This window comes from Pagrus pagrus (genome assembly GCF_965226575.1).
Source record: "Pagrus pagrus genome assembly, chromosome: 1".
Taxonomy (NCBI): domain Eukaryota; kingdom Metazoa; phylum Chordata; class Actinopteri; order Spariformes; family Sparidae; genus Pagrus; species Pagrus pagrus.
In genome coordinates, this window is record NC_140185.1 from 14,083,478 (window position 1) to 14,103,628 (window position 20,151).

Below are 20,151 nucleotides of genomic sequence, written 5' to 3' on the forward strand. Positions count from 1 at the left end.
TGATAAATCACACATAAGTCAGGAAAACAGGAATCATTTTCTGGAAATTTCAAGCAAAAACATGTTGTATTACTCCAGCTCTGTAAAAACGTAATTATGGTAATAGTATCTATAGTCTGTCATCCATTTTTCGGTGTTTTGTTTTTGTTGTGCTTTTTGATTTTGAACAGCTCAGAGTGGATAAAATACGAGATAGGTGTGAAACTGAGTTAAAACCTACAGAGCCTCAACAATTTGCACATCTGAGTGCTGTTGGTGACAGGTATGTAAAAGAGAACTGGGTATAGCTTCCAAAAGTGACAGACTTCCGCACAATCACTGTTCCTTCTAATTTACTTGCAACTGACAGTTCAATGAGAGAGAGTGTCTCACAGTCTGTGCCTTCTCAAACAATGGGAGGCTATTCTGTACACTTCTGCACAAGCTTGACTGGGAATAGACAAGTTTTCTGCTTCAGCATATCTTTATGAAGTAAATGTAATGTATATACAATAGTTAAACCATCCGTGTTTAGATTGGTTCCTCTAAACAACGCTATCATTACGCAATTTTGTCTACCACCAGGCACACAATCACCCTGGAAAAGGAAGGTTAACTGGTGATCCATTTCTATTATATACAGAATGATTGAATAAACTCACCTTTTGTCCTGTGTTGTTGTTATTTGCATCTCTGAGGAGCATGGATACAATCCAGTTGTCTTAGCAACAGCGTCACCAACAATAATGAAAAACGCCAGCGGGGAAAAGTTGTCTATTGGCACTATAATTTAGCCAATCTTTTGAGATTCGTATTTCCTGAATAATAACTGAATTTAAGAACAATAACAAAAAAAGATGTTTGACTCATGTTTTGTTGATTATACATTCATTTCAGTCAGCCTATAAAAAGTGGATATGTGTGCATGCTTGTGCAAAAATACATAGATACAATGCACTATGTAGTTTTGGGGAATACATTTTAATCGGAAGAGAAAGATCTTCTGAAAACTTATGAGAGTTTGTTTGTTTTGTTTTGATAAACAAACTAAATAAACAGACTTCCTTGTTTTCATGACTGAATAAACTGAATAAACAACTGAGGGCAACACAATTTCATACTGTTTTACTTTGTTTACATTTGGCGGACCCTGCCACCTCTTTAGCTTCAAACAGTGTTCTGGGGACCTTATTTTCCTCTGAGAACAGCTTGTTTATTCAGTTATGGAAAAAAATATATATTTGAGTTTGTATTATTACCTCATTAATATTGAAATATTAAAATTCCAAAACTTCATAGCCCCTTTAAGACATTTGAAGACATTTGCTTGCTTTGTCATTATGTATAAACCTTTTTACTGCATCATAAAACAGTCATGACTTATTATTTGTTGTTTTCTATTGATTCTAAATGAGCTGCTAATCACTTTAGAGATGATAGTAAGGGTTCAATCTTGCATTTTGAGTTGGTGTCAGGTTTGTTTGTTTGTTTACATGTGGGTTAGGAATGTCCCTCTATTAGCATAGTGTATGATGAAGGAACTTTTTTTTTTTTTTGCACCATTGCAACTCAATTGTTGGTAAACTTGAGGTATAAACTGTAAGTGTATGTAGTTTGCTACTCATTACTATTGTACATCCAAACCATCACAACTGCATACAGTGAGAGACTTTCATGACCATCAATATCACCACATCTATTCTAACTACTTTTTAGACTTTCAAACCACATGACACTGGCGTTTACAAGTTTGCACTTTGTGTGAAAACTAATTATGGGTGGAAAACAGATAATGGTGATGCGTTTCTTTCACACAGATCCGAGGATGGAGTTCATCAGCTGCAGATTGCTCTGCGGAAACAGTCTATGTCTCAACAGCTGTCGACTCGCAGCGCACCGCCTGGCGCCCAGTGCTCTCCAGGCTGATAAGTGCTCTGAAAGAGGTAGGGGATATTCATTCAGGGCTGAGACTCGCCAAACCCTCAACAACCCAGAGAGCTGTAAAGTTAAATTAAAGTAACGCCGTCCTGGTGATCTAGAGCATTAATAACGCAGTTTATGTTACAGTTATACGCGCCCTGGTGCGATTTAGGCGCACAACAGAAGGTAAGCGCACATGGGCGAACATTTGTTCCTTTAAATCAGTGACCGAGAAATAACTGCGATAAAGTGAACCCAGCGACAGACCAACAACGGGAAGGTGCAATGTCTAATTCTGCCCCCCATGTGGGGAACATGAGGAGGTCTTCTGGTGTGGCACGTGGAAACCGACCACCGGATTTGGAGCTGTCGGAAACCACGTTCAGTGCGCCTGGACTGGGGACACCTGTGGACACTTTTCCTGAAAGAGACAAAATGCCTGAGGACGGGAACACCCCCATCGAGGTACCCCCTGTACACATCCACCCGTACTTGTCTCATCCCCGGATGTCTATGCGGATGTCGGTGTACAGCACCGGGGTCCGTCCTGTCCTCACGCGCGCCTACATTCAAGGACGCGTGTATAACTTTCTGGAGAGGCCGTCTGGCTGGAAGTGCTTCGTGTATCACTTCACAGTGTGAGTGTTTTTATTTTCATAATCATCCCGATCCACTGGGTATTCAAGGGTATAATTGCAACTCTAAGATCCTAATTAAACAGGGAGTTAATTGCGCATGTAGAGCCTTGGAAGCCCTCACAACAAAGAACTGTTAATCCTGTGAATTTTAGAAAGATGCTGCCCAGATATCACAGCACTACTGGAGGTCCCTCCAGGAACATTAAAAGGATATTTTAGTTTCGCCACAGCAGATTAAAAAATACCATATAATTCATCACAGACAAGAGAATCTCAGACAAAATATGCCCTCGTAGGAGTACTAAAGGAATATTACACAGATCATTCATGTGGGAGACTATTTTCCTCAGCACCATTGAGCATTTAATTTTGCAGAACTATCTCAGTGCAGCAGCACGGCAACAGCAACACATGGAGTGAGCCTAAACCAACAAGACTTTTAAACTGATTCAACCAGACAGGGGAGCTTTTAATATTTTTTCCTTCCTGACAGTATGACAGGTGTGTGAGACTACCTGTTTTTATTAAAAATCAAGTTTGTAATGAACACAAAACTTCGAGTAATCCCGCGTGAGGCTGATTTTTATCTGCTACAGCTTCAATATCATGAAGATGTCACATTATGGTTCACCATCCTGAGCTGATGTGGCAGTTTTGCCAGGTAGCTTGAAAATCTGCCTTTTTTTTTGGGACAAATGGTGTTCCTAACAATGAATACATGTCTTTAAAACATTGATGATGTACCAAAGGATACATTTCACTGTTTCTGCTTTGTGGAATAACCCACATCTAGGAAACTGTCTGTCCAGTAGATCCAGACTGGAGCGTCCAGGCCGAGGTTAAGGAATGTGGGATATGATTGTCCGCCTCACCCCCATGTGTGCATGTCTGTCCCCACTTGCTGGCACTGATAGCAAGCAGCTAAACTTGGCAGTGCGTGTGTGTGTATTGTGTGTGCCGTAGAGGAGGTAGAGGCACTGTCTGGCACTGCTGCCACCCTGTGACCCCGCAGTGTCTGAGGGGACGCAGGGGAACGCAGCCTGTCGGAGCAGGTTAGAGTCTCAGTGACTCAAAGGGAGCATGAGCCAACACGGTGCAACTCAAACACGTTGGAACATTACAGAGAATAACCGCACAATGCACAAGTCACAGAGAAGCGAGTGGCTGCTATGATAACAGGAAAATCTTCGCTCAAGCATCTACAGTTCTAATGTTATATTATTTGACTGTACAGCAGGTGCAAACCAGCTAGACGAGGTGCCTTAACCTGAGCTCAGGGCTGCATGAAACGACAAGTGTTTGCCGAAACAGAAAATCTCATGGTGATCATATGGAAAGCTGTGTTTTGGATAGAGCTGCTATTAGTAATTGTTTTAGGGATTTCTTTGGGGAAAAATGTCAAATGTTTGCTTGCTCCAGCTTGTTAAATGTCATTTATTTATTTCTTAAATGTCTATCGATTATGATAGTAAATGAAGCGTTGTTGCTTTCGGACCGTTGGTTGAACAAAAGAAGCAATTTGGTCACCTTGAGCTTTCACACTGTACAGACTGGACGTCAAAATAATAAGCAAATGAATCAATAGTTTAATAATTGTTGGATTAAAACCCACTTAAGGATGAAAGAGGTGTTTCTTGAGGTTGACCTTTGATTTGACATGATTTGTTTATTTCACACTCAGTCACGGTGGATGTTTGTTCGCTCCAACTCAGCTCCATCCAGCTCTTGTTTGGCCTGATCTGAGATTTCCGGTTTCAGTAGGTAAAGGTCACATTAGTGTACCACTGAACGAAATCGCCCTTGAAAGGATAGGATGTCAGCAGTTTCTCTGTTTGTAATAAACAGTAAGCAGAGTGACCACAGACTGAGAACAGTCTCTTAGCTGTCACATTTCCACTGATGTATTTTGGCTGGTTGTGAATACACATGGTCATACTTGAACAGAGATGGTCTCCAATCATCAAGTCCACTGGAGTCAGTCAAGGAACCACAACCTTGAATTCCTCTTTTTTGTGGGCTTCAGTTCGATATTTGCAGGACCGACCAAGTTGGCAGAAGAATGAATTTTACATTTCTTAAGGTTTTAACCTTCAATTTCATGTTGTGACTACACTGTGCTAATGACGTGGTTAGGTTGAGGCCAAAATGACGTGGTTAGGGTTACAAAAGATCATGTTTTGGCTTTTAAAAAATCCAGTTTTGTTGCCACAGAGACACCTGCAAAATGTCCCAATGATCACTAAAATTACCTGGTTGGAAAACTAGAAAGCAAACAGTGTACTCTCGTTTGGCGGCCCTCTCACCTAATACCTGACTTTGTTTCTACAAGACGGCTGCGTGTCTCCCCTCAGCCTTCTAGGATAGGATAAGAAAGCGAGATCAAACACATGTAATCTGAACCTAACATGATAAGTAATGTGGAAATGTTTATATGATATGAATGAAATGTACAAGTTTAATCTATCAGGGAGTTTGCAGAAACGCACAATGCTGGCATTTTATTCTGGTGACTGGCAAGGTGGCAAGAAGCTGTACGCCCAGGAGGTGATTTGAGGGCGAACAAGGGGGGACGCCACCTCTCTTGAAACAAATGCTGACCCAGCGACTTCCTATTTAGACCAGGACCTACACTTAAATTATCGGGAATGATTACATTTCGACAGAACATTTTATTTTAACAGGTGCAGCTTTTCTAGCCTTTATAGCAGCCCAGGAGACTCACAGGCCTACTGCATGTTTTGTAAATCACTCACATGACGCTACTCAGCCAATCAAAACTGTGTATTGCCTTGAGCATTGTGATTCAAGTCAGACACAGACGAGAGCCGAGACGAGAGGCAACAGTCGGTGAAAATACGCAGCGAAACCAGAGCTTTTAATCAAGACCGGGCTCTTACACTTACATTCTTACCACGGCAGTTCAAAATCAGTATGACTCATATCTGAGACGCAGCGAACAAAAAAAACTGAAATGTGAAGTGCCACAACTAAACAGCAAAGAGCATGCTTTCAGCAAACGTACCCACTCAAATCAGAACTGAAGGCACATGAAATGAAATATTTTGTATGGCAGTGAATCATAACGCAGGTTTGTAATGATGATGTTCTGGACCTTTGCTTGAGGGCATTTTCTTTAACTGGCCCTTTTTGAGTTTTTATTTATTTTTCTCGAAGTCCCGCTGTCCTGTCTGGTGGGGTCCCTCGGTTTACTCAACCCTCAAAGACCTGCACAGCTGGCATCGGCTAAAAAAGCTCAAAAAAATCTCTAAAAAGAGTTTCTCAGCTTTTCAGTCGTCTTGTTTGGGCATTTAGGGACTCTTAGTAAAAGATCATACAAACCTATGTAGTTTCTTCCTCTTGGCCAGTCTACCTTTAGTGTTCATGTTCAATAGTTTTTTTTTAACTGTTACTTTTGCTTCAGTGTCCTTGATTATGATTGAATAACCGATCTTTAATAAAGCATCTCACATCTACTTAGTCATTAAATGAAATATAGGATTGCACATAATAATATATTATTATAATAAATGGCTCTAATTGCTTAGGAAAGGTCAGATATAGACAAAAAAAAGCATACACAAGTCTGAAACATCCACATACATCTTTTGAAATTAAACTAAACTTATTATGGTTCACATAAAAAAACAAAAACTTGTAAATTCATCCATTCTCAGACAAAGCAAATGAAAAATTGGGGCTTTAAATGAGACAGACTGACTCAAATGATGGCTGGTACTTGATGCTGACTGCTAGAACAGGGAAAGAAATAGAGAGTCAAGCACCTCAAAAATTGTTCCAGGACTGTTTACACCCTTTAAACTGAAGTAGGCTCAGTTTCAGAGTGTATCATAGTATATTCATACAAATCTCCCTCAGTGCTGTAATACAACCAGCTGTTTGTTGTAAGAGCATATTGTTGTGATGTCTCACCATCCTGCAGGTTTTCAGGGTCAGCTCAGTACCTTGTTTTGCACGTGTTTGAGTGGGAGCAAAGCAGTTAAGAACAAGCGTGGCCTTATCACTGACCCAGAACTGGAACGTCAGAGGGACCCAAGGCCTTATCAGAGGCTCCCTTGTGTTTGCGTGTTTGCACATGCATATGTTTGTCAGTTTGCGTGTGTGTGTGTGGTGATACAGTATGCCTCCAGGTACTGGAGTAAAAAGAAAGCAATAGCTCAAGTCTCTGGACAGGAAGAGGTGTATATATCGAGCTTTATGCAATTAATAAAGTATATCCGACGCTCTGGCTGCCTGTCTGTCTGCAGCGTGCTACAGTCTACAAGTAAATGCAGCATTTCAGTGAGTGTGCAGCTGTGCCACATGCTGCTAATAGATGAGTCTTCCAGCAGAGATTAGAGAAAACTCAAATCAAAACGTGTTTTTGAGACATCCATTAAACTGAACCAGATATTCTGTCAAATTGTATCAAGCTGGAAGATTTCAATTCAATTCTTCAGGATTCGGTAAACAGAGACTTGAGTGCATACATTGTTATTCTTCTCAATTTGAGTTGCGTCTTTGACGTGAGCGGTTTGTACTCTGTCCCATATTTTAGTGATCGGGGAAAAAAGCATCAATGCTTTTATCTTTCCCTCTCTCAAGACACAGCTCAGATTCTTAATGGAGCACAGAGACAAGGTCACTCATTGTTGACCACCTTATATCTCTGAGCTATTTACCTCGCAGGACCCAAAGACAAAGGCCTCTCTATTAGCTGTCCAAATTGCAGACGGGGGGGGGGATCAGGCCTGAAACCCTTACTTTATGTCATAAATTATTTGATCTTTTATTAGCTTATTCATCCGAATCTGTTTTGTGTGTCATTGCTTTTTGGTTTGTTTACTTTTTTTGTGTGTGTCTTTTATCACTATAAAGCGCTTCACAACAGTGGTAAAAATAAGTGTGACTGTTGTTCCAAACAGGATATTTGATGGTAACAGCCAGTGACATTCTCAGCATCATCACTACTAACTCTTATCCTGTTCCCTGCTTTGTCTGGTTCTCAAGCTGAGGAGCGGGCTCCCCTGGGGATAAGGAGGGTGGTGGGAACACCAGGGGTACAATATGAGTGAAACAAAGTTGAAACAATGTGATTATATGTTGGGAAAATAAGGACAAACAAGCATGTATTGATGCTATTGAGCTGACCTTTATGTCACCGAAAATCAACTTGGATCCTTGTTTATTCGTTGCTTTCCCTCGCATTGTTAATGATTGATAAACATTGTGCGATGGGGGGCATGAACTTTTTACAGCTTCTGAAGTGGGGCATGACAGGGAAAGTCAAAACCGCGGCTCTACACTCACTGCACAGCACACTGTGAGTGAATCTGTCCATCAATAATAGATAGGTGCAACGCTTTGAGCTTTTGTTTGAGTTCAATGGTGCCCATGTAGCTGAGCCAATGTATTATTTTGTCTGTAAGCTCAGTGGAGTTAAAGGAAGTGAAATATGATGGTGCAGTTGGTAGAGAGAGACTGACGAGTCAGATCGTCTCCGTTGGATTAGAAGTGGAGCAGAAGTCTCTGCTCTGCATACTGAGTGTGTATGTTTACTGATATTTCAGACGCTCTGAAGCACAGATTCACTGACAAATTACCACCATTAGCATGCTGAAGTGTTTGGTTTGGAAAGTGCTGTGTTCATTTGTGTCTCTTTTTGATCCTCTTTTTAACTTCCTCTGTCACATTTCAACATAAGATCTTATGAATTGCACTGCATCCTCAAGAGCTTTACATGTTTCTGCTCAATGTAGCCTGCCCTTCTTAACAGACTCATCTACTCCCATTTACACAGGTAGCAGACTGTGGATGTCATTTTGCAGGAGATGGTGAACTACAGAGTCATTTCGCTGTGCTGCATTGTCGACTTGTTCTGTTCCTTCAGACAGGAACTGTTAGCCTCGTTACTCACCAGTCCATCTTCCCTGAGCCATTCTCTCTCTCTCCTGTCTTTTATCTGTGTTGACGTGTGGCGTGCACGTTCAAGCCTGCGTTTGTGTGTGTATGCGTGTCAGTTTGAAGGGGGGTATTTGGATTCCTGGCCTGTCTTCAATAAACTCAGGCTGTAGCATGTGGCGATAAAGGCCTCCATGGTGCAAACACTGACTGGAAACTATAACTCCCTCTACACATAGTTTCCATCAAGTGTGCTCATATAGGAACAAGACAGGCTGAGTCTAGGGCTGTTTCCTGAATGAAAGTTTAAAACAATATCAACTAGATGTCAGTAGAGTAAACACTTCCAACCAACTCTGTAAGGTATTTTCAAGATATGCCAATTCAATATTGGATTTCTTCCATGCCCAATGTGTTTCAGTGGGACATGATTGTTCAAATATCATTTTTTTAAAGGGATTCAGGTGGCCTCAGGTTGAAGTTACACTTGCCTTGGTATGGGACAGCAGTTTGAGTCTGAATAAATGTTGGCCATGTACATTGCTACAAACCATGGATAGGTTGAAACTTTACACTTTCCTTATGGTCTGGTTAGGTTAAGGCACAAAAACCACTTGGTTAGAGTTTGGAATAAGGTCGTGTTTTGTTTAAAAATATGTGTTTCAGTCACCGCAAGCAGGGCTGGAGATGTTACGGCAGCTCATCATAAAACCTATAATATCAATACCGATTATTAGTTTTAAAAGAGACAAATAATCAGTTAATGGAATGTTAATTATTTACTTAAGTAAAGTACTGAAGTACATTTCATTTTCTGCTAGTTTATACTTTATACACCAATACATTTTAGTGGCAAATATTGTACTTGATAATCCACTGCATTTATTAGATACCTTAAGTTACTACTTTGCAAATACAGGTTATTCAGTGTTAATAGGCTATTACTCATGACATGTAACCAATCAAATAGTGTTGTGGACGGGACATTGTGTGAGAGGTATCAGGTTTGTATCAGAGCCAAAGTAGCACATTTATTGTATCGGCAATCCGACAGAAAAATCACTGATATCGATAAGTGGAAAAATACTGAATATCAGCCCTGATAATCACCCAGGCCGATGATCAGTCTGTCTCTACTACAGACAGCTGCAACAGAGCCAAAGTTGTGCATTCCTAAATTAATTTATTTTATTGGTAGTTGCACAAAAACCCACCAATTTCAAGTTTCACACTATGTTGAGACACAGTCTTGAACTGCAGCCACTGGCTTGCCATCCTCGCCTGTAAGTTAACCACCATCTTCACGCCATCTCCGGATATGAAAGTCAGGTTATAAACATGTAGCGTGAATGTGGTGTCACATGAATCTGTTCAAAAGTTCTTTCCTTCACCACCACATCTCTGCCAAACAGATCTGAAGAGTTCATGTTTGTCCTTGCTACAATGCCAGCCTTTCCACAATGTCCAGTCCACATTCATACTCAATACTCTGAGACATCTTGCTGTTTGACACACAAACAGGCAAGAAGGGGTGAAACTTCACCTTCAACTCGTTGAGTCAATAAAGCAACAACACAAATAAAACAGGAACCCAGGCTGCTCCTGGCTCGACGGGCTGAAGCAAGTGTGAACAAGGTTATGAATTTGAGAATGGCTCATCATCACCTATATTGCGGTCAGCCATCCTTTCCCATCTTCCTGCTCAAACTAAACAGGACTTCTTCTTTCTACTTTTATGAGCAGCTGTGAAAAACAATCACTAAACTTTATTTGGTGTTACAAGATGCTATATGGAGGCCTTTGTTGTCAGAAAAAAATGTTTTTTTTCCCCAAATAACAAAAACATGGTCATCAAGAGATCGCTGTAATCCTCTTGGTCTTTAAATTTGTCATTTCTTTTGAAGAGTTTAAAAGTAAAAAAAAAAAAATCTCGAGCTTGAAGCCTTATCTTGAAGAAATAAAATATCGCTCTCTTAAGAAGGTAGAGGAGTAACAGACGTCTTATTGTTGCTGCAGTTAAAACACTTGTGACCTTGATGGGGAATAAGGAGAATGTTAAAGAGCAATTTAGTGTTTGTTGATACTGTGTGCGCGCGTGTGTGTGTGTGCGCAAACCTCTGTGTGCTTTATTTGACAAGTTTATCATGCGCTTTGCATTCATATGGTGGAGTTGAAAAGGTTCACAGAATTTCCTCCAGAGGGCTGTCCTTGAATGTTTGCTCGCATTTACTGAGATACATTTCCTGACAAAAATATAAAGCAATGTGATGATGTCTTAAAACTTTTTTTATTTATTTTTTTTGGGGAAGTTGTTCAGAAGCTCAGACTCGAACGAGACACAGAAGCTGACTGAAGATGTGCTGTGTAAATCAAAGACTGAAATGTTGGCATAAACATGAGGTGGAATGCAGAGAAGTGGATTGAGCAGCTTCGTGTTTGCATAACTTGACTGATGACAGCTTATGTAAAGCTTTGATTTGAGGAAAATGTTTTTTTTTTTAAGTAAGCAAGAGCCAGTTGGACATCGCAATCCAATTAACTGATAAGAATTTATTCAACGGAAAGAAGAATGACCACTAACATACAGTAAAAAGTGAAATAAAAATGTGATACTTTAATCAAACTCATGTGTGATCTGCTTTGTTTCCTGCAGGTTTCTCATAGTTCTGGCCTGTCTGATCCTCAGTGTTCTGTCTACCATCGAGCAGTACCAGGCCCTGGCTCATACGACACTCTTCTGGGTGGTGAGTGTTTAAAAGTGACACCTGGAATTAACCATAAAAATATTGTTTTGTCCCTAATTAACATATTGGATCTACTTCTAAAAGAGCTTTTCGATCAAAAGCTCAACATCACGTTTGATGATGTTAGTCCCAACATCCTAACCCTCAGAGTTGAGAGCAGGGTTTCGGGTCAGACGGGTAAAGATTATTCTGCAGGTACAGCCTGGACAGCCCAGAGTGTCTCATACAGACTCACCAGGCTTTAAACCAACAACACAATTTAACACATAGTCAAACCTAAACGACTGAATAGTTTGGTTGCTAGTGATTCCAGAACAACACTTATCACAGTTCCCAAAGCAACATGACCCTTGCAGCGTATGATACCTTTGTCGTATGCTCACAGTTTGGTTGGGTTCAGGCAAGAAATGTACCTACATTGTGTACATATTTTCAGTTACATAGTGTATTGTGTGTTTCCTGTGCTTGTTTATCCCAACCATTTGTCCCCGACCTCCTCTCTGTGTGGATTTTTCACTCTTATATCTATACTACTTCGCCTTGCTCGGTTTCCTCACGAGAATGTGCTGCAATATAAAACAATCAGAGCAACTGTGCCACCCGATGTAGTATACAGAGCAACAATGCCCCAGGAGAGGTGAAGGTTGGGGTTGAATGAGCTTCACACACAGCACAGGGCTCCAGACTGTGACCATTTCAGACAGTGCGACAAAATGTTATAATTTGAGACTTTCCAATGTGTCCCGGTGATTTTGTTTTTCACAATCATCATCATCATTGTCGAGTAACAGTTTGACATTCAGAGGCAGGCAGGTAAAAGAACAAAAGGTGAGCTTTGATAACAAAGCTGATGTCAAATTGCATAATCTAAAAATCCAAAATGCAAGTTACAAAAGACAGTCGACAAAAAAAAGCCGTCAACAAAAACAAAACAAGAACAAAAGAGCACAAACCAATGAAGCACTGGGAACACAGAGGGAACACGAGGAGCAAAACAGGACGGGAGAAGCAGGACTGACATGTGTAAACAGAACAGATGCACTGACTCAGACTGAGGGGAAAACACAGGCTTAAATACACAGGGACCAATTAACAAGTTAAACACAGGTGTGTACAGAAAAAGAGCGGGAAGGAGACAGAGGCAGAAAGTGGAAAGTCACAACAAGACACATGAGGATGAATCTACAACATAGTGCAGGAAATGACTAGCAAAAATCTCGACCATGATATATGGTATATAAATTAAAACACCAGGAGCAGAACAATTAAAAAATCACAAAAGAAATCAAAACATTGTGTAATCAATCATCTGATCCACACGTATATTGGTTTCAGCGGGTCATGTCTGTGACACATTACCATTCAATTTTAGTTCTGTAACAGAATCCTATAACGGATTTGTGCAATATTATATCACAGTGATATAACTCGTGTTAATTGTGACTGCTGAAGTTTCTCATTCTAATGTTTGAGCAAACTGTGCAGTACTGATACTGTGACACAACTGGTGTTAATTTTGTGATCTGCTGAAGTGTTATGTCTTTTTAGTCTGTTTCGGATTGTCACGCCAAATGAGCGAATTTCGCTGAAAAAGACTTTCCTTACAGGGATAACAAAGTAACCTAACCTAAGCATCATGGTTATTGTTGCCGCCTAATGCTCCACCAGCAGTGGGGCAGTGTAGTGAGGATGCAGCCATTTCATGCGTGATATTTCTGTATAACACGGACCTGCCGTTGAACCCTTTATGAGTCAGCTGTCACAGAGAATCCAGTCTGCGTTGTAGTTCAGACACTTAACTGCTGAATCGCAGAACTGTAGAGTAGCACTGGGCTTAGAAAGCTTTGTATCACGTTGCACCCTCACTCTTTTTCGTCTGGATGACTGTACAGTACATTTAACCACTACATTAATACTGTGACAAACCTCCATATTTGAGAGCAATCTCTAGTTGTCAGATCTAATTTTTGATGAAGAGCTCAGACAAAATCACACGTCCTATTACAGGAACTGCACACAGGCGTCACTGTACACAACAGTAACAGGACTTACCTCATGATTTCCCTCCAGGGGTCTGTCTCTGACCCTGATGTCTGTTACTTAGATTCTAAAACACCTGAATGTTTTATAGAGTTTGCATCACAAGGAGTCTGAAGGCCTTGCACGTCGCACATGTACGCAAAAGTGGATGCTGTGTGTCTGGCTGAAATGCCAAGGGGCCTGGTAGAGCAAATGATTTGAAAAAATATATATTTTCATCCTTGAAAAATAGGTGGCACTGAAAGCCCGATGTAGTCATTATTTGTGGGGCGAGCCAGCTTGATCACAAACAGGATGATAATTTGACATCGTTAAAGATATTATTGGCATCGTCTGCTCTCTCTGATTGAACTAATTGTATCTCCAGACTCCAGATCCGTTCTGCTTCTCTAGACTCCAGCAGACCGAGGTTATATGAAGTTTGATGAAGAGGCTCAACTAACATGATAGCTTTCTCCTTTTGGTCTCTCTACTAAAAAGACAGCACTTCAACAACAGTTTTCAAGAGGTCTGCAGTGTGAACTCTCGAGTGAGTGTACTTTCTAAAAAGCTCCATTAGGATTCACTCTGCCTCTGGGAGTGGATCTGTGGATTGCAGTGATTTTGCTGAAGTGAACTGATTTCACTCACACCTGCTCAAAATGCTACCAGACCAATAAGGAGGAAGAACCCGTCACGACTTCTTCCAGCATGTGTGAATTTTGTTACACCGAGTCTGGTTGTGCTCACGTAGTGTGAAGCAATCAAAGGCTGAAAGACTGACATTTGAAAGTGATTCTGGCAACAGCTGAAGAGAGAAGAGAATTGCTTTAAACACCAGCCTTAAGACTCGTGGTATACTCCCATAAAGCTTATATGGATTAGTGTAGCACTTTCACAGACAAAACAACTTGTGTTCCTGCATGTTAAACTGCCTCATGTTGTGATGACAGCAGGTATTTGTAAGAGTATCTGTTTCTACAGCTAATGGCTGTGTTTCTCTGTAAAAGGAAGCATCGCACCGGTAAAAGAGGCAGCCCGGACTCAGGGATGAAATGTTGAAATCTCTTCAAACCACAGATACATTCATATGGGATGTCTCCAGTTATGTTTGTGGTGACAGAACTGGGTGTTATTGATGCGACCTCAGGACATCTTTACCCATATTTGTGGCGACCAAAACCTACCTAATCGCCAGAAGAAATGTTCACCAAGCGCATTTCTGCAAAACCACAGGAAAGTCAAAACTGAACGTTTCATTATGTGGCAATTTTACATCGGTTTAGGTTGAATTTTCTATTTCCCTCTTGTCACAACACTGTGCTTATGCTCAGCTTAGGTCCGTGCACAAAAACCACTTGGTTAGAGTTCGGAAAAAATCACGGTTTGGCTTAAAATATCTGGTTTGGTCGGAGATGGTCCAACTTCCTGTGAAAAATAGCAGGTTATGTTTGCCACAAATCTGCCAGAAATGTCTCCAGGAGTCCTTAAAAATATCCAGTGGTGTGACTCAAGCTGTGGTCGGCCGCTTGGCAGCCTTGTTGGCTACAATAACGCCACCACCATCCCCTCCTCGCCGGGTGTTTTTGATGAGACCTCGGTGATTGGGATACAGCTGTAAGGTGACAAGAAGAAGACAGTCAGCCGATGAAAATAATGCAGGTTCATTGCAGGTTCAGGATCACATCATGTTTATATACAGGTTTCTGTGTATTATTCGCTTTAACGATGCACGTAATGTGTGTGGGGAAAAAAACATTGAATGTAAACAAAGCCGTGTTTGTTTACATGAAACCCCCGCAGTGTGTCTTAAATGATCCTGATCAGATATAAACAGAGTGACTGGGATTGAAAAGAATCTAAAATCTCAAGAGCAAGATGCACCTTTTTATCTTCTAACAGCACTGTTTACACTGGTGATACAGCCTGCAGCCTTTCCTCCCTCTGCTGTCTCCTGATCTGATCTTTCCTCTGACTTTCACCATCTGCTCAGCACTTCTGTTTTGTCTGCTTTTGTTGGCTCGCATCTGCAAAACAGGCCCGATTCTTATACTATAGATGTGGTTAAGGGGGCTTTTTGTTGCCATCACACGCCACCAACCTATTAAAAAGTGACAATGACGCTTATGAAACAATGCAGTTAATAGACATAAAGTCTTTACAGTTGTGTGAATGGCAGATGTGTCGGATAACCTTGCGTATTAAAGCCCCGAATAAGAGAAAACAGATGTTGAATTCATTTTCTTTGTATATATATTGTGTGTATATAAGTGTTGCTGCAACATTGACGTTAATGTTGCTAAAACAACAAGTATCACAACTCAGTTTTTGTTGTTTGAAAAGCAATTTCAAGGGTAGACTGACCTAACCGCTGCCTGACAAAAAACAATTTCGGGACCCTACATAGGCATCTATTTCTACAGACAGTTTCAGGGCGCCCCGCTGGCCTAAGAGGATGAAGGCTCCTCCTCTCAAATCAATAGTAAATGGGATAAACTTAACCCCGAGACACCAGCTGCTGAGCACAGGAACTGCTTGGGTGATGCTCGAGTCACTCAGGCTCAGACAAAAGAAACCCCCAAGAAAGGATAAAAAGGACTTGAGGATTTTCTTTAAAGGAGGACTGGAGCGTGCCACATGTGACAAGTTCACCTTGGCCCGAGGATAATAGGATGAAATGGTCATGGTGCTTCATGAGCTGGAGAATCAGAATCTCCAAATCCTACAGGTCCGGTGTTGGATTCATAGAGATTCAGGCTGCTGCAGAGGCTGCTGCGTGTGAGAGTCAGACCTGTAATTAAAAAGGGAAGTGTGAATTTTGTTCCTAAATAACACAATATCATGAAATATACATCTTATAACAAAATGTTTTTCAGCCTTAAGTTCGCCCTCTGGAGATGTTTAATCTTCTTATTCTTCTTTTCTACACAGATAATGAATAATTAAAATTTGCTGTGCTGCTAAACCTACCAAAAGCTCAAACATTCATCTTTTCCAGCCTCCCTCCCAGAGGGACTGTTTTGTACTTTGTGCTTTCTAGTTTAGATTTGCTCTGACCCTGCCACTCTTTCATTCTCTCCTCCTCCATCACAGAAGCATCTTCTTTGTCTTGCCTCTTTCTTCCTGCACATTCAAGGTTAACGGAGACCACTCTGTTCTCTACTCGGAGAGGCAGCAGTGGCTGACAGTGTTTGTAGTGGTATGTTTGGCCAGATACTTGGCAGTTTGCCCAAAGGATTCACATTCTCAAAACAACTTTGTTTGTTTTTAGGATCCACAGCGGTTGTGAACTATTAAAAAGTATTGCTGCATTTTATCTCATTCTGCAGAGAAGTCCTGGGAACAAAACACACTTCACTTGAGATTTCACTAACAAAAGATGATCAAGTCTCTTCTGGATGCAAATTATGTTTTTGTAAAGACAGCATGAATGCGTGTTGGGCCGGAGGGATGACAGGTGGAGACTGAACGGTGGGATGCAATGCGGGTTGGATGAAGGGATGAACCGTGGGTCGAATGTCGATCTCTGATTGGTCTAGGTTGGAGCTTGTTGTGGAGAGGAACTCGGGGAGTGATACTCAGTGATGGGTGAATGATTAGACGAGGTATACTGGTTTTATTGTCCCCCCTGTGGTTCCTCTAATGAGAGAAAGAAGGTGAGGCAGAGCAGAGACTGGAGGGTGAGGGGTGGGAGAACTGAGAGCTATCAAAGACAAAGGCTTTAGGTACAGGTAGTTGGATGGGGATGGGGATTAGTCTTTGTTCCCAAATCAAACTTATAATGATTCACAATGAATCCATCATCTCTAACTAGGTGTTCAAAAAAATCATTGCTGCAAGATCACCCATATTCACGTTTCCTACGGTATCACAAAGTAGAAGTTTTCTCAGGTCCAAAGTTGGACCTGTTTAAACATGATGTGCAGCAATTCATTTTACCTTGAGAGAGACCTGATCCACATCGGCTTGCAGATAATTAGACTTGATCCAATATGCGGTCGTCCAGAACAGACCTTAATCGTATAACCAGTTTAATATCTGTCAATCAAATTCCCAAAAATTATTTCACATTTCATGGCAGAAATATTTCATAAGCTACTGATTTCCTAAACTACACTATTTCCTCATGCAGTATTTTTTTAAGGAGCTGATATGCTCAAATCCATCCCGATCTACTCAGGTGTCAACCATCAGCTAACTAAGACCCTACCTGACTCGTTTAGGGAATAGTTTGGACCCAGTCCCACTCTGGTCCTGTGTCGAGTCTCATTTCCTCGTGGACCAGTAAGGACCTCTGTCACATGATGGCCATTAGCAGGTGGATTTTGCTCTGTTGTCATGCTGTAGGTGTTCAAACTTTTCATTATTTTGAGCCAATAAAGTATCACAGCAGTCAAACTGTCACAAAATATCATCTGTGTGTACATTGACAGTGTTGTTTTTTTATGCTTTCAGCATGACTATATTTTCTGCCTGTACCGTGTTTCTTTGACTGAATGGAATACTCTTTTTTTATGAATTATGCTGTCATCAAAGGTAGGAGGTCAGGGTGGATGGCAGGTGTACAAAGTTCAGGACCTTCACACTAAAATCTAAGGTTGACATTTACTCTGTGGTTAGGGTTTAGACAACAAAAGCACATGCTAGGAAAAAATAGTTTATTTTGTGAAACAGTCACAAAATCTACATGATTTACTTTGGTTAAGGTTTAGGCAAGATGTTGATTTCACTTGTATGTTGAAATAAATACAGTTGTATCTGTTGGATTCATGAACATGGACACAAACTTGCTTTGATGCTTTGAGTGGTTTGCTTCACTTGCTTTGACTGTCAGGAAAAAAGTGGCTAGTCACAAGTTCCATTCATAAAGTCGGAAAAAATAATTATTGAGCTGCTGTGGTTCCAGGTTGTTTGAGCATTTTTAGGAGCTGTTCAAGGTCCTGAAAATTATCTGTTAAGCTCAACCTTTAAGTCAACACCTAGAGTTATCTGAGAAAATTACAATTTGTTAATGAAGATCATGTTGTGCATTCAAAAGCCCTGGAAGGAGCAGGTAAACAGACATCAGGGTCATCTGCTGTTTAAAAGGTCAGAATTATCTTTCCACCTCGACCAAAAACAACTATTTTGATTCTCTTCTATGCCTGTTTTTGAACCATCCCTGTTTGTTAATATATTCCTTATTTGGATAGACCATTTGTTTTTTAACCTTGAAGCAGAAATCCTCACTGAATAAATTAATATACCATTTATTGCTTCCAAGAACACAACTTAACATATTACTAATCCAATTTTTTGTTTTACAAGACGTGCTGTTTTATATTCACTGACACGTTAATCTTTGGCTCTGATGAAGAAAAACACCTCCAATAATTTCAAGCTGAAAACGTCTCCGGCTCGACAACAGTGAACACATCTCCTGCCTGAATCCCAGTTTTTTCCTCCCATTATTCAACGCGAAATGATCCAGTCACCATTCAGAATCTTTTGAAAAGCTAGTGATTCACTTTCAGACAGCTTCATTTCCAAACACTTGTCAATTATTAAGAGACATGTGGAGGTAATTGCATTCACACCAGTTCATTAATTTCCACATGTTGGTGTAATTGTGTGCGTTAATTGATTTTTCGAATCCATTTGTCCTCGAGGAGCAATGGAGGAAACTTGCATGAAATTAAAATAGAGAAACTCTAATTAAGAAGCTTTAATTATCCGGGCTCCGTGTTTGGACACATTCTGTCTGCTTGTGTAAATTATTGTCATACAAATTCAAAACAGGAAGAAAATGAGGAAGTATTCTAGATGTGGTACGGTGATTATGAAGCTACCACCAGCTTAGCTTAGCTTAGCTCAAAGACTGGAAACATGGGGGAACTTCAAAAATTCACTAATTAACAATGGCATTTTGTGATTTTATGAGCGATTATGTGTCTCATTATTTCCTAGAGTCACTATGAGGTTGCCAGGCAATCAGCAGAGCAGACCAGGAACCATAACAACATCTTGATTCTACATTACAATTTATTAAACTGATTAAACTATCAGGTATGATGTGTAAATTATATGCTCGCAGGAGGATGTGGCCAGGCTGCCTGTTTTCCTGTTTCCAAGCTAACTAGCCGCTGGCCAGACCATCCTCCCCCAAAAAAGGTCATCTGTGAAAGCAGCTTATAACGACCCAGGCAGCGACCTTTACTGGCCGTAGTAATTATGATATGATCAAAGAAGGAAGTGAGGCTTGGTGGAGGATGGGGTGGATGGATGGGTCAAACACACACAGAACTTTCACCAAGGAGGCCGCTGTTCTTGTCCCACATGAAACTAGAAAACGTTTAATAATTTGAATTTACATACATTAGTTTACTCACCTGATTAACTTGATTTTGGTGGCCCCTGTGGAAGAAAGTGGTATGACTGCTTTATGTCTAAAGATCTTGATCTGGCTCGAATGTGCTTTTGTTTTAGGAGCGGGTGAAAGTAAGAGGCAACATATTTTTTGTAAGGGTCGACCGATATGGCTTTCCAGGGGCTGATACCAATTATGAGAAATCAAGGAAACTGAAAAACGATATTTGGGACAGATATTCATTTGCAGTAAGAAATGAAAATCTTTCTTTTTTCAGTGATTAAATAAAGTTGAATTCATTCAAGAACTGTTTTAAGTACTTTACTTGAGTATTTCCATTTTCTGCTACTTTATACTTCCTCTCCACTACATTTATGTTGCATCTACATGATATTGGGAAAAATGCTGAATATCGGCCCAATAATTGACCAGGCCGATAATCTGTCAACCCCTAATTTTTAGTTCTTTTCTTTGTTGAACACAGCTGTTTGCAGGATGTATAGCGATGGGTTAATGTATCTACTTGTGGCTATGTAAGATTAATAACTGTAGTATCACATTGTTTTTGAGCCGTACCCTGCCACCAGATTTCAGAGCAGCTTCAACC

At 40.6% G+C, this 20,151-nt stretch overlaps 1 protein-coding gene across 2 annotated transcripts in view; it reads left to right on the top strand.

Moving 5' to 3' along the window:
* Positions 1 to 2,184: 2,184 nt before the first annotated feature.
* Positions 2,185 to 20,151, top strand: part of kcnq1.1 (potassium voltage-gated channel, KQT-like subfamily, member 1.1) — a gene marked incomplete at its 5' end in the record, with an annotated part of 50,707 nt that continues 32,740 nt past the window's right edge. For both annotated transcript variants that reach the window (XM_084357171.1, XM_084357172.1), the window contains 2 exons: positions 2,185 to 2,537; positions 11,089 to 11,179. In XM_084357171.1, coding sequence (XP_084213297.1) covers positions 2,185 to 2,537; positions 11,089 to 11,179 — 444 coding nt within the window. The remainder of the gene's footprint in view (positions 2,538 to 11,088; positions 11,180 to 20,151) is intronic.